Raw genomic sequence first — 14192 nt, forward strand, 5'->3', positions numbered from 1 at the left:
TGGACTGGCCCCCTGGGTCGTCTAGTCCAAGCCCCTGCCCGAGGCAGGATCTTGTCTATCTGAACCACCCCGCACAAGCCCTGGCCATCCCTTACTACAGATGCTCCGTCACAGGCACAGCACGCAACCTGCCCAGGCGATGCAGGGGCGCGGCGGTGCTCAGCATCCTGCTGCTACGAGGGTTGTTGAAATCTGCTGGGGAGATGCAAGGACAAGGGCCTAGCTTGCATGTGGCGGAGGGGGACGCTGGGGAGAAGCTACCCACCACCTGGCTCTGGCCACGAGGGGCTGAGAGAGCTGATGAAGAAAGCGCAAACCAGGCATCGACTCCGGGTCCCTTTGCTCAGATGCAACTAACGGAGAGAGTGCATAAATGAAACACTTCCTCTGCCCCGAATTACCCGTGATTGGCTAATCAAGCCCCATAGACCCACAGACAAAGTCTCTCCAGGGGGCCCATCATTCTTGCCATAAGGTTAAATAAGATTTCAATTAAGCGACACATCAAATTGTGAGACCAGCTGCTTAGACACTGCCTGTCTGCAGCAGTCGCTGCTAAGCGTTTAAAGCCGAAGCTGTGGCTGCCTACATATGCCTTGACATTTAAAGACTAAACTCCTTTTTGTCTGTCCTGGTTGTCCTTTAGCTGTCACGCTGCGCCGGCAGCCGGCACGGCCCCTCAAAGGTGGCTCAGAAGCAGTGCTTCCTAATGATGACTTGGAAGCAAGAGCAGCGAAGCCAGGAAAGCTCGGGCTTTGGGTAGGAGCTCAGCATTTCCCCCGGACAGGAGCCGTGCCGTGTTTGCCCCGCGGCGCCCAGGCTGCCCGCAACCCTCCCAGAAGACCAGCACGTCCCGGGGCAGTCACGGCTTGGTGCCGGCTCCGGGGAAAGGGCGTTTGGACTCGGGCTTCGAACCGCCTGGCTGGCTGCTCAGAGCACCCTGTTTTGCAGCCAGCTCTGGCGCTGACGCCCTGTGGGCCCTTGGGCAAGACACCTACCTTCTCTGTGCCTTGGTGCGAGGCAAGCGTGCAAATCCATGCCAGGGCTGGGCTGAGGCTTCTCCAGTTGATGCTGGCGCTTCACCTGAAGAGCTGCAGATGTGGCGCTCCAGGACCGGCCCGTCAACGATTATACTTCTGCCCTGAACCTCGTGGCCCGTGTGCGGCATGCACACCGCAGGCTATTCCCAGTGCCCGTGTCAGCTCCCCCACATGGCAACAAGTGCCCCTGGGCCACGTGGCGCTGCATCTAGGCATGGCCCAGAACTGCTCTCCAGGCCCCATTTGGATGCTGGCCAGGAGCCCGAGTGGACTCAAAGTCGCTTTGGCTACTGAATAAATCCCAGACCCCCCTCTCCTGATGCCAGCGCATCACGGACAGACCGATCCCTCCCTGCACCCCTCGCAGCCTCACAGGGAAAGGGTGCGTGGACAGCATAGAAAGCACCTCCGGCTTCGTTACGGGTGATCCCGGATGAAATGCCACCCTTCAGAATAAAGGGAGCCGCAACGCGGCCCGCCAGGCCAGGGATGCTGAACTGAACGGGGAAGCCAGACGCAAGGGAGCTTGGCCAGGATGCCCCAATTAAACCCCCATCTCCAGTGAAGAAGCACTTGGGGTCACGTGCTCAGGAGATGGGCAGAGACCACCCGGCCCTGCACAGAGCCGCGTGCAACGTGCACCCACCGTCGCAGCGCGGAGGGCAAGTTGCCTATTCAGCCACGGGACTGATTTGCTGAACTGAACTTTTTTTTTATTGTTATTTTCCTTTTGAATCTCCCAGTCAGTTGAGACATTCCTCATTATAGAGCCGTACACCAACGACGCACAAACGACCGCCAGATGCAAACCCAGCGCCTCCTAAAATAAGACTAGGTCAAGCTTCCTCCCCTTAGTTGTGCCCAAGCCTGTGTGCGCGTGTGCATACGTGAGTGCACGTGTGTATGTATATGCACGCATGTGTGCATGTGTGCGTGCGTGTCTAAATTTCATTTACTTGTAACACTAGAAGTTAGTTAATTAATTAAATGCTGGCTAGTGGCTGCCAGTCACTGGAAGGATTCAGCTCCTGAGTCCTGTACATGATCTGAATGCCCCAAAAGAAAAACGAAAAGGGAAGGAAGAGCCCCTTCCAAACCACAGAAAGTGCAAGAGGACGTTTCTCCCCAAACCAGCATGAAGAAACTGGACTCCAAGCTATTTAATGCATGCATGAAATGCCAGAAAGAAACCCCAGCCCGAGCACCGCACCCATTACAACGAGGCAAATGGTCTGAACACCGCGAGCGCTCGTCGCGTTAGCCCGCCCGGCACGCCGTACTCTGGGCGTCCGGCTCATTTCGCATAAATGTAAGTACTGGATGAATGATGCTCACAAACGGGGCTGTCTCCAGCATTTCCGTTGGGACATACAGCTAAGGTAACACGGTGACTGTTGCTGTTGACATTAACACTGGCAGCGTCAAGGAGTCGTGGTCCCAAAAGGTTGTGGAAAGCCCCCGCCAGTCCTGGGGGGCCTTGCTCCAGTGAGCCACGGCAAAGCCAATGCCCCTTTCCCCGAGGAGAAGGCAAAGGGGAGGGATCGCGGGGCCCAAACACAGTTCAACCATAAACACAGTGGCCTGGCTTGGCAAGCGACCTTGCGGGGGTTAAAAACCCAGCCACGTCCGGGGCAGAGGCGCGGGGAGCCACGTGGGTTTGTTCTTTAAAAACAGGGTTTCACTGGTTACACCGTCACTAGGATCATGTCATGCAGCCGACAACACACCTCTGTACAGGTCCGCGGCCCCGGGCGCTGGGCTCAGACCGGCGTGGTTCGCCGGTTGGCCGGGTTGTTGTGCAGCGACTCCTTGAACTCTTTGGGGATGGAGTTATGGACCTGTAAAAACCCGTGGTCCCGCTCCGAGTTGAGCAGCGTCCCCATGGTCACCTTGGACGGATCCCGCGAGAGGGTGAACATGGAGATGTCGGTGGAGGGGATGGTGTTGAAGCCTTTGCTGACGGGAGACAAGTCCCTGGAGCGAGGCTCCGTGGAGCGGGAGCTGGACCGCCGGCGGAAACGGTACCGGTAGGTGGGGAGGCGCGTGAAGGCCGACTTCTTCAGCAGCTCCGAGTGGGACTTGGCCCGGATCTGGCGATGCTTCTCGATGTACATGTGCACGGCGATCACCCCCACCATCTCCGCGATGATGAAGGACAAGGCGCCGAAGTAGAAGGACCAGCCGTACGAGTAGCTCTTCTTGGAGTCGCTCTGCCCGGGGTCGCCCGCGTTGGCGGAGATGTAGACGATGATCCCGATGATGTTACTGAGACCTGCAGGAGAGACGGGGCAGGGAGGAGAGCGCTTGACGAGCAGCACTGGGAACCGGGCTGATGCCGGAGCTAGCCCAGCCTACTCGCAGCAGGGCAACCAGGCTCTTACTGCATTTATTGCTGGCCCCCAGAAACCCATCCTGGGCCTGTCCTAGATGCAGAGGGCTGAAATGGGGGCTCGCTCCTCTTGCAATCCTGCACCTCGAGCTTCTCGGCGCAGGCTGCGTCACTGCAAGTCAGCGTGCCTGCAGAGCCTGTCGCTCCCTTGCTGCTCCCTGCAGCTTTCCAGACGCAGCCTGGGGCAGGAGCCCCCACCCTCCTCCACGCACTGCTGCACGGGCAGCCGGCGGCCCGACACGGAGCAGCACAACCGCGCCGGGCAGGCCGTACGGGCACTCGCGGAGCCTACGGGGGTGCAGGCACGATGCGCCCGGCCCGAGGGATGCTTCCGAACAAACCCTGCCGCTTCCTGGGTTTCGCAGCCCGCGGGTCCGCGTGCGAGAGGGAGGGGACGGAGCACGCCTATCACTTCTGCTCCTGGGAGGACCTGGAGGTTTTGCTTGGGAGCGGGGCCGGGCGGCAGCTGGCTGGAGAGCGCCGGGCCGCGCGCTGTATTCCCCCAATGGCTCCACGAGGCTCCTCCTGTCGCTCCCCCCTCCCTACCGCCAGCTGCAGCAACGGAAGCAAACTGCCTCTCTGGGGGGCAAACTGAACAGAACAGAACCTGCCGCAGGAAATGACGAGCCGGGACGTGGCGGAGACGCGAGCCGGGGGGAACGTGCCTATCCAAGGACACGTGTCCTCCCGGGACTGCGCGGGGAGGCTCTCAAGAGCTGTTGGCACCCCTGGCATGGGAGGAGATGGCCCCGATCCTGGCCGGGCGCCATCGCCGGCAGCGACGTAGCTCGGCACTCACCTGCCGACACGAAGAAGATCCCGGCGCTGAGGATGACATTGTGCTTGCTCTTGTAGAACTCGCTGGCCGCCACGCACAGGCCCCCGAAGAACAGCAAGCCCACGCTCAGGATGGGGAAGATGCTGGATGCTCGGACAGCCCCTGGCAGCGGGAGAGAGGAAGGGACGAAGCCACGACTTACAAATCCGCAGCCGAGCCCCCTCGGCCAGCCCGCCCCGGGGACAGGCGGGGAGCCCGGTGCGCGCAGAACGGCGTCGCCGCCTGTCCCAGTTGGACTCACAACGGTCCAGGCGGCAAAAGGTCACTCGCTGCCAGCTGCTGCCGAGGCGCGCCCGGGCACTTAATCCGCCGCATTAGCTTTGGGGTGCTCTCCTTCCCATCAGGGCTGCTATTAAAAGCCGAGGGCTTCAGCTCAGCCCCATTAAAATGCTATTCTGGGGGAGTTTTACGCAGGTGCTTTTTATTTTAAACGCGAGGGAGAAAAAAAGGGAGAAGTTAAAAGCTCATCTGCTAAAATTATCAACCCGTTCTGTTAAACACCAGGGCCCGCGGGCAGCAGGAAAGAGCTCCCGGCTCTGCCAGGCGGGCCGGGGAAAGACGGACAGGACAAAGCAACCGCGTCCGTCAGGAGAGGTCCCGACCTCTGTACCGCACACGGCCGACGCTGGGCACCGTCCTGCGCCCCGGGGCTGGATTTCACCCCGAGTGGGTCTCACCCCGCCGGTGATAGGGATGGGGAGCCTGGGGAGTCAGCAAGAGGCTGGAGGAAACCTCCTTCCTCCGCCCTCTCCACCAGCGCAGGCAGATGCTGCAGGGGCTATTTCCAGCTCAGCCTCCCACAGCTCCCCCTCGTCCTCCCCCGAGGCGGAGGGAAGGGCTGTGCAGAGCTGCGTCTGTGCGCGCGCCTGTGTTTTGCATTCGTGTCTGCAAAGCACGTGTCCACTCGCACGTGTGCGGCGCTGTGCCGGCTGGCTCGTGTGTCTGAGCAGGGGGTGAAAGCATGCAGCTCGGCCTCCCAGATTTCCAGCCCAGGTGCGGAGGCAGGCTGAAGAGCCCTGCTTCTTTCCAGGTCTATTTTCACCCCGTCCCAGGGAATACAGAATATCCCCAGCACTAAGAGCCACCCGGCCCCGCGAGGACCTGCTTGCCTGCTAGGAGCAACGTCTCACGGGCCTGGGGGGATCTGAAAGGGGACAAGGAGACGCAGAGCCTCTGCTCTGATATCACCGGGCTCAGCTCACACAGCCCTTTGCTCCCCGGCCCCCTGGAAGCAGAGGCAGGAGCGGATGCAGGCGGCCGCGGCGAGAGGAAACAGTGGCGTCCTGGGGGATGCTGCTGCCCCATTTCCGGCACGAAACGTCTCGTGCCTTCTCCCACCAGAGCCCGGCAGCAGTGGGCACCCCCCAGCCCCAGCATTAGGGGCCAAGGATGCGGAGAGCAAGGGCAGACTTACGGAGGAGGTACTCGGCCGTGTCCTGCTCGTAGTCCGCGTCTTCGGGGAAGTGGTCGATCTTCTTGCACATCCCGCGGAAAGTCCCTGCGGAAACACAAGCCCCCGGCACGCGTCAGGGACGTCGCCAAGGTCTCCCCGGGCGCTTTGACGCCTGCTCTGGGCGCAGGCAGAGGGAAGGGCAGCAGTCGAGCTCGCACGGTCGGGGCGGCTACGTGGGCAGCAGGGCTGCGCTGGACGTCAGCGGCTCTGCCGTATCTGCCCGTGCGCCTGCTCCCATGCTGCTGCAACGGAAGTGAAACAGCGATGAAAGAGGGTTAAATTACCATGGTGTAGCTCCCACGTCCCACGGGGAAAGGCCACGGGCAGTCGGCACGGAGCGGCTGAGAGCCGGGAAAGCTCCACCGCGCCGTACCCCCCGACAGCTCGCGTGTCCGTGCCCTAGCACGCGCCGCTGGGACAGGCCACGCGGCCACACTGGCTGGCCCCTACTGGGATCTCACGTGCACTGGAGTCCCCCGGGGATCCAGCACAGAGATCCTTCTCCACAGGCCTCCGCTATCCCCCCCGAGGCCCCGAAATGAGGCAGATGCACAGAGATTTCCACTCAGCTGCAACTCCGGGAGGCCGAAGCGGAGCCGCCCCCCACGAGAGCTCCTGATTAAGCTTCCACTTCCCAGCAAATACAGCTCGGTGACCAGCTGACCTCTCCAACGCACGAGGCTTATGCGTCTGCCGGCCAGGCCCCAGAGCAAGGGCTACTTAATGGCTTAATAACAACCCACCGGTGCAGGATTTGCTCTCGCTCCAACCCCTTTCTTGTGGGCAATCACGAGGCTCCTCAACAGCAGGAGGCTGAAGGGTGCAAGCGGGACGAGCCACCTACAACAACAGCGCTTGCGGCGCCGGGAAGCTCTCCGAAGCCTCCAGACTCCCATTCGCTCGCCCCCTCCTACCCCACAGCAGCACCTAGCACTGGCACCTCCAGGAATCAAAACTCATGGAAGAGGTGATATCTTTTATTAGACCAACCAGATACTTGCAAACAGGTGATGCTATGTATTTGAAAGCTTTCGGGCACACTCACCCTTCATCAGGCGTAGGAGAGAGCAGAGACTGTAAAGAGGCAGAAATGAAATGACCCTGGGGGTGAGCTCAGCCGGGCGCTGGGCTGGAAGGGGCGTCTGGGCACCGACGCACAGACGAGGCCTCCAGGGATGCCGGGTCCCAGGGGCGCTCGTCCAGCTGGCCGGCGCCCAAGGATGGAAGCCGGGAAGCCTCTCGTCCCCCAGCCAAGGGGCTGACCCACTCCCGCTCTTCTGTCTTTGGCTTTCGCACGGCCACCCTGTCATTTGGGGGCCATGCAAAATGCAGCGTGCACCAGGACGCGGGTGGGGAGATGATGGAGCAACGTGCAATCGCGCAGCTCCCTGTTTTCCTCGCCCTCTCGTCCCATGGTGCAGCTGTGGGCTCCTGGGACCGCCGGAGCTGAACGTTCAGGACTTTCGCTTTCTGAAAGGACACGTCGACTCCCCTGGCGAGCACAGGGCTGTTTGCTGCTCACGGTCAGCGAGCATCTGCGACACGGCAGCTGGAAACCCAAGCGGATCGGGACCTCACGTGGGTTTACATTTGCTCCTTTTTCCCTGTCCGCGAAGCAGAGCAGAAGGGGTGTTTTAATGACCGTGTCCCAGACAACGTCAGCGCGGGTGAGTGACGGCCCCCTCTGCATCCAGACGTGGGCACTGCTCACCCCTGCCCACCCTTCCCCTGCGTCCCGGGTGGTCTCGTGCTACTACTTCCAGCTGGGTGAAGCGATGGGACCACTTCAGATGGGAGCTGCGATACATGCAAACCGCTGCTCTACCTTTGGCACACCCGAGGCCCCGCCACCACCCTGGATGCCCCAGGGGCCTCCACTGACCCGAATGACAGCTCTCACGGGGCAGGAGCTGCCTCTCCGGCACTCAGCAGCAGTTGCTCTGCCTGTGGCAGTCTGGTTGTTGCTCAGCGCTTACGTGCTGTCTGGGACTTGGATTCAGGTGAGTTTTGCTTCTGCTGGCAGTGAGACACGGACGTGCACGTGCGAAGGCTGCCCACGCGCGCCGCGGTGTCACAGCACGGACTCAGTGCAGGGCAGGAAGGAGCATTTGTTCTCCCCAGCTCAGCTCACGTGAAGCAGGCCAGGTGCTGGCTGCCTGTCAGCCCCCCCCAGGCAGACCATCATTTGGGGCGCTTGTACACGGTACACAATGGTGCTGCTTGTTGATGGGGAAATCAATGCGCCTAGAGATCAAATCCCCCCAGCTCTTTAATCCCAAGTCCTCGCTGTGGAACGGCATGTCCTGCAAGCTACCTCGCCGCTTGGGACGGTGTCCCCAGGCTCAGCCTTGCCCCAGGGCCAGGCCCGCTGGCGTTACCTCCACGCGCACTCGGTGCCTGGCATGCCCTGCTGGGTCAGGGAACAAAGCCGCCGCGCTCACCGCTGCTGCTTGTGCCCAGGCCCAGCAGTGCTTGCAGACCGCAGCACCTCTTCCCCTACGCGGCCTGGCTACCCCCGCGACTTATCTGCAAAAGCAGCAATTTGGATCTCGCTGCCGGTCTACAAAAGGGCTGCGCAGTCAGCGATGCCAACAAGCAGCCTGAGCGCGGGAGAAGCTCTGGCCAAACCTTTGCTGCAAAACTGTTTCTCCCAGGCTCCGTGCCCTGTCCCGTCCCCATCAGCGTCCACGAGACAACGACTGGTAACCTGAAAGGGAGCTGGAGAGAGACCAAGCCAGGAAACCACAAGAAAAGCTGCTCTTGTGGGACAGAGGCTGGTCTCAGCCACACGGATGGAAACGGAGAGGCCGTCAGCATCACCCATCGGGGCTCTGCCTAGGCCGGGCCAGGAAGATCAAGATGCCCTTCTTCTGAAAAAAAAAAAAAAGGCCAGTTTGCTGCTGTATCCAAATAACAACGTTTCCGTGATGATTCATCTGGCCAGCTCTTTGCAAGCCTTTCTGGTGGATGCCACAGAGACTCCCGGCTCAGCAGCTCCATGATCTTCATGGAGAAGCCTGAAATTGCTCCCCTTTCATCCCAGACCTGAACGAAAACAGATTTCAAACTCCTGCAATTCACAGAACCACGGAGGAGTGGGGCTGGAAGGACTTCCGGAGGCCACATCTGGTCCAAGCCCTGCCCGAGGCAGGATCAGCCCCGTCCAAACCACCCTGTACACATCTACTGTCCAGCCTCTTAGCAGCACTGCCCAGTCAACCCTGACACGGCACCAGGCTTCACGCCCAACCCTGCCACAGTTAAACCAACATCCTGGGGCTGCAAAGGTTGTTAACACGCACTCAAGAGACCCCAGATAGAAGGCCAGGCCCCCCGCTACAGAGGAAAGCAAACCCTCCTCCCCTAGTCCATATCAATCTGACCAGGGGGTGAAATCCCTTCCTGCCCACAATGCAGTGGCAGTCTCACCCTAAGTGGAGGAGAAAGACCCACTAGCCAGGACCTCTGGGTCTGAGCCCCAGCAGGAGCACTGCCACAACCCAGTCCCCATCTCTGGCCTAGGCTGCAGCCAGCACCCAGCGCCTCTGAGAACGGCTTAAAAAAAAAAGAAGCAAAAACCCTGAAACAGCAGGAGGGGGAAAAATCCTTCCCAACTCCATGTGGCAACCAGCAAAGCCCAGAAGCCAGAGAAATACCCAGAGTACAACACGGGCATCACTACACCTAGATCATCCCTGGGCATTTGTACACACCACGTTTTTTGCCCTTTCTTGCACTGCAACTGCGTGACTGTTTGCACAAGATACGTAGCCAACCCGCTGGAGTGATACTTAGCCAACCTCCATGCCCAGCAGACACCTAGGGCTCTGCGCATCTCGGACGACTCCAGGCTCTCCCTGCTCCGGCTTCTGAGGACACCCTGCATTTCGAGGGGTGTCACCCGTTCAACTCAGCACTGACTACGTGCAGCTACAATGCAAGCACGCGCACGGTCAAGCAGTTTAGCACGTAGAAAGTGCCCTCGTGGCACTGCAAAGCTGAGTGTTATCTCCTAGCTGAGACCAACTTTAACAGGTCACTTCCTTCCAGTGATTTGCAGCCAGCTCAGAACTGGCCCTTCCCACAGGCGCTTGGAGGCGGCTTTGAGCCAGAATCGGAGGGCGGAGAGGACCTCACAGCCTAGTGCCCCCCCTGCACACAGGCAGGATTTGCTGTTAATAAGCCCCCCAGGCAGACGCCCGCCCAGCCTCTGCTCGAAAGCCACCAGGGAAGGGGATCCCGCAGCTTTCCCAGGCAGCTTCCTCCTTTGTCCCACTGCTCTGACAGGGAGGATGGTTTTTTTTCCTGAGACTTAATTTAAATCTGCTTTGCCACAGCTTAAATCCACGGCTTCTCAGCCTGCCCTCGGTGGCCAGGGAGAACAATGTTTCCCCGTCTCCTTTACCGCAGCCTTTCAAACAGGTGAAGTCTGCTATCATGTCCTCCCCTTAATCTCCTTTTCACCACACTCAACACGGCAAGTTCAACCTCGCCTTGCAGAGCTGCAGCCCGGTCCCTCTCTCATCTCTGCTGCTCACCGTTCAAGCCTCTCGAGCGTCCCTGCGTCCAGAACTGGGTACGCATCACCTGAGGCCTTGCTACCTTCAACGTCTTCGCCTTCGCCTTTGCCTTTGCTCCATTTCATTTGGTTGCACGTCGCTCACTTCTCCAATTTATCAAGAATGCTTTGAAGTTCAATCTTAGCCAATCTTATTTTCCACCGTGTTTGCCACCCCTCCCGCTTCTGGGTCATCTGAGCATTTGATGGGTGCACACTTCACGTCTGCATCTGTGGCTGGCTTCCAGGTATCTGCATGGTGCAAAGCTGTCCAGTGCCAGAAAGCTGCCTGCTCCATGGCCCAGGGATGAACTGACCAGAAAGCCAACAGGAGGAGGAGGAGGAGGAGGAAGGCACTAAGGAAGATACCCTGCAAGTCTGAATCACTAAGGGTGTGTGAAAACCCAGGATCGGGTGGGCCTGCATCACCTTTGCGTGAGCCTGGCCCGTGGCTGGAGGAAGCTCACTGAACATGCCCATCTCTTCTTGCTTAGCCCATGCACCTTGGCACTACTGGTTCCATCAGGCCAGTGCCCGGAGACCCCAAGAAGGGATCAGAGCCCTGCAGGAAATCAGGTGAGGGCTATATCAAGACCTAGAAGGCGGAGAAGCAGCCTCTGGGCTCCCACAGTCTGGGTAACACCAGAAGGGAGAAAGCTCTCGCAGCATCTCCAATGCTGTCAGCTTCAGCCGGAGCCAGGGGCAGTACGGAGCTTGGAGAGGCCCGGCTCCGGTGGGGCTGGAAGCCTGGTTCCCCACGCACCCGAAAGACATGAGGATGCACAAATGAATTGCACGGATCCAGCCTGATTTCCCCAGGAAATGATGCCCTGGAATCAGCAAGGCTTTGTGCTGCTTGCTCTGGTGCACTGAAAATTTAAGGCTCAGGAAGAGAGAAACCGGGTGCCCAAAGCACTGGGGCAGGAGACGGAGTCACACCCCGCAGCACCTTCCTGCCTCGCTGCTGGAGACCTGCAGCAAAATGAAGGGCTCCCCCCAAAGACCCCTGCTGCCAGCGCCATCGCCACCCCCCCAAGCCACACAGCCCATCGTCCTCTGCCCCCTGCAAACACCGCGGGGCCGTGCTGGAGAGGGTGCAAGGGGGTATTTGGGGCCCAAATGCTACGGCACGACCAAAGAGGCACTGGCCGGCGGCGTGGAAGGAAAAGGCTTGCACAGATGGAAAGGATCGGGACACGATCAGACAGACAGGCAGCAAGGCTGGGAACAGCTAAGGCCCAAAGCAGATGCAAGCAGAGAAACAAACTGGTGCGTGGGACTGATCGGCCTCTTGAAAACCGCGGCCTCCTGCTCCCAGCCCAAGTGGCACCGAGGATGCAGCACCCCGCACGCTTCCCGCTCCCAAAGCGGGTGCTTCCCTTCTCCCTCGGCTCGCAATGCCACCGCCCTCCGTCATCGTTTGTCCCAGCCGCTGTCAAGGGAGATCAGCTCCTGCCGTGGCTCAGCTGCAGGAGACTGGGGATCTGGCGGGGAGGCTCGGCCGCCTGCCACGCGCCCATCACGTCTGCCCCCAAGAAAGATCATGGATGAGAAATGGGAGCGTGGCAGCGCTCGGGCTCTGCGTGGCTTCCAGGCCACGTGGCGCGGAAAGGGAGACCGAGCCCCGCGGAGATGCCAGGCGCCGGGTCCATTCAGAAGATGCCTGGGGACCTACCACCCAGCAGCCACATAGCTGGAGGGTGCCAGGGGAGGGGGAAACAGCCCTGCAAAAACACCCCTTTCGGGGGCACCAGGCCCCTGAGCAGGGAGCTGAGGGAAGGGACACTTGCCCGTAGGCCACAGGCTGCGCCACGCTGCATCTGCCGACCCGGGCTGGGGATTCGAGGAGGGTATCTAGCTGAGCATACCCCCTGGCTGAGCTGCCCCTCAGGCGTGCAACCCGGCTGACACAGGACCAGGCAACGGCTCCAACTGTAAAGCAACTCTGCCGGAGAGACGCACTCCCCTTGCGTGCTCGCTGTCCCCCGCACAGGTGCCCCCACGCATTTGCCAGAGCTGCACGTGCACCTGCACGCTTTGCCCTGGGAACGCGCGTGCCAGCCTAACCGCTCGGGCGCAGCCCACGCCGAGGTCAGCCAGGCAGGGAGTCCCAGCGCCAGCGCTGCCCGAGGGAGCCTGCAGCAGAAGGCCGCTCCGGGAACGAACCGAATACCGCGCCAACCCCAGCTGAGCCACAGGGCCCGCGTCCAAAGGTCTGGGATCACGCCAGCGTGTCCAGCACATACAGGCTTCTGCTCTGGGGTCAATGCAATTCATCCAGCACATCACACACCCCTCCTATGCAGTGACCCAGCACACACGCACGCGGTGAGCCAGGATACGTAGCCGCCGAGCACCCCACAGGACGACCTGGCACGCACAAAACGTGCGTGCACCCTGAATCAGCACGACGACACGCAGCGTGCCCGCACTGTCGCACACCCTGCCTCAGCGTGCATGCACAGACCGCCCCGTTAGGGGTGCACGCACACAGCATACGGTCCTCCACAGATACGCCGAGACCCACGGCACGCGCTCCTCCACCCCACACACATCCACCCACAGAAGCACCATCCCTGCGGGCCATATGCAGACAGGGAGGGCTCCTCGCCAGTTGGTGGTCCATATGTGGCTCTTACTAAGAGTGCCAGATTCCTCAGCGCTGATTAAGAAACGAAGCAGATGCATTAAATGTTGCTAAACACTACCGCTGCTGCACTTCAGCATCCATTGGTAACTTTCCCGGGGCCGCCCGTTCAGCCCGTTCGCCTTCCCTCGCGTTTCCAAGCTAGAGCAAGCCTGCAAGCTGTTCCAGCCAATATAGATTTGCCCTCTGTGCCTCCTAATGGCTGCACGGCTCCTGTTAGCGAAGGATGCTGTGCACAGCGTGTGGGACTTTACAAGATCTTCTCCGCGCACTGACTCACTCGCAGGGCGCCACATCTCCCTCTGAAATAAGCTCCTGGGCAGGGGCGCGGGGCCAGCATTCATTATCTGATTACAGACAGAAAACTTTGCCTTGATACCATGTGGGAGAGGAGTTCAGAGCCGGAGCTGGTCTATCAGGATGGTGAGCAAACAAGAATACTAATTTCCCCGGCTGGATCTCTTCAGAAGTTCTCGGCAGTGCTGCTCGTCGCACCCTGACGGCGTGGGAGGTGGTGGAGGTGGCAGCCACATCGCCACGCTGGGCAGCGGGGCAGGACAGGCCTCCCCGAGACAGGCCGTGCTAAGCTACAGTAGCTGAAGAGCACGGCGGGGGGACAGGAGGAGGACTGGCTAACGCCCTCCTGTGCAGCGGTGACGAGGCCACATCTGGAGTCCTGCGTCCAGCTGTGGGCCCCCGCTGCAGAAAGGAGGTGGACACGTGGGAGAGAGTCCAGCCCAGGGCAATGAAAATGGCTGGGGGCTGGGGGCCAGGACTGGTGAGGAGAGGCCGAGGGACCCGGGCTGGAGAAGAGGAGACCGAGGGGGATTGAATAGCAGCCGTCAGCGCCCTGCCGGGGGCTGCAAAGAGGATGGAGCTGGGCTGGTCTCAGTGGGGGCAGACGGCAGGACAAGGAGCAATGGGCTCGGGCTGCAGCAAGGGCAGCTGAGGCTGGGTATTAGGAAAAACTTTCTCACCAGGAGGGTGGTGAAGCGCTGGGACAGGTGCACTCTTCATGCTTGGGGGTGTTGAGGCCCCAGGTAGACAAAGCCCCGGCTGGGAGGGTGTACCTGGGGCTGGTCCTGCTTGGACTGGATGCGACTCCTGAGCCCCCCAGCCTCACTGCCTGTACCACACGCCACACACGCGCGGCACGCTTGGGCCACACGTGGTGCAGGCGGTCGTCGGCGCTGCAGCGCGCGCGGGGCGCCGACTCCCCAGCAGCTCCCGGAGGACGCCCGGCGGCAGCAGGTCCCCGCGGGCGAGG

The 14192-nt window shown here is 60.6% G+C and overlaps 1 protein-coding gene across 1 annotated transcript in view; it reads right to left on the reverse strand.

The window, feature by feature from the left end:
- Nucleotides 1-1731: 1731 nt before the first annotated feature.
- Nucleotides 1732-14192, reverse strand: part of CACNG3 (calcium voltage-gated channel auxiliary subunit gamma 3) — a 45086-nt gene continuing 32625 nt past the window's right edge. Inside the window, exons 2-4 of the mRNA XM_019541836.1 lie at nt 5682-5765; nt 4229-4369; nt 1732-3312 (exon numbers count right to left, since the gene is read on the reverse strand). Of these exons, the coding sequence (XP_019397381.1) occupies nt 2801-3312; nt 4229-4369; nt 5682-5765 (737 nt within the window). The 3' untranslated portion in view covers nt 1732-2800. The remainder of the gene's footprint in view (nt 3313-4228; nt 4370-5681; nt 5766-14192) is intronic.

Source organism: Crocodylus porosus, unplaced genomic scaffold (assembly GCF_001723895.1).
Source record: "Crocodylus porosus isolate Cpor-Errol unplaced genomic scaffold, CroPor_comp1, whole genome shotgun sequence".
In the NCBI taxonomy this organism is placed as follows: Eukaryota; Metazoa; Chordata; order Crocodylia; family Crocodylidae; genus Crocodylus; species Crocodylus porosus.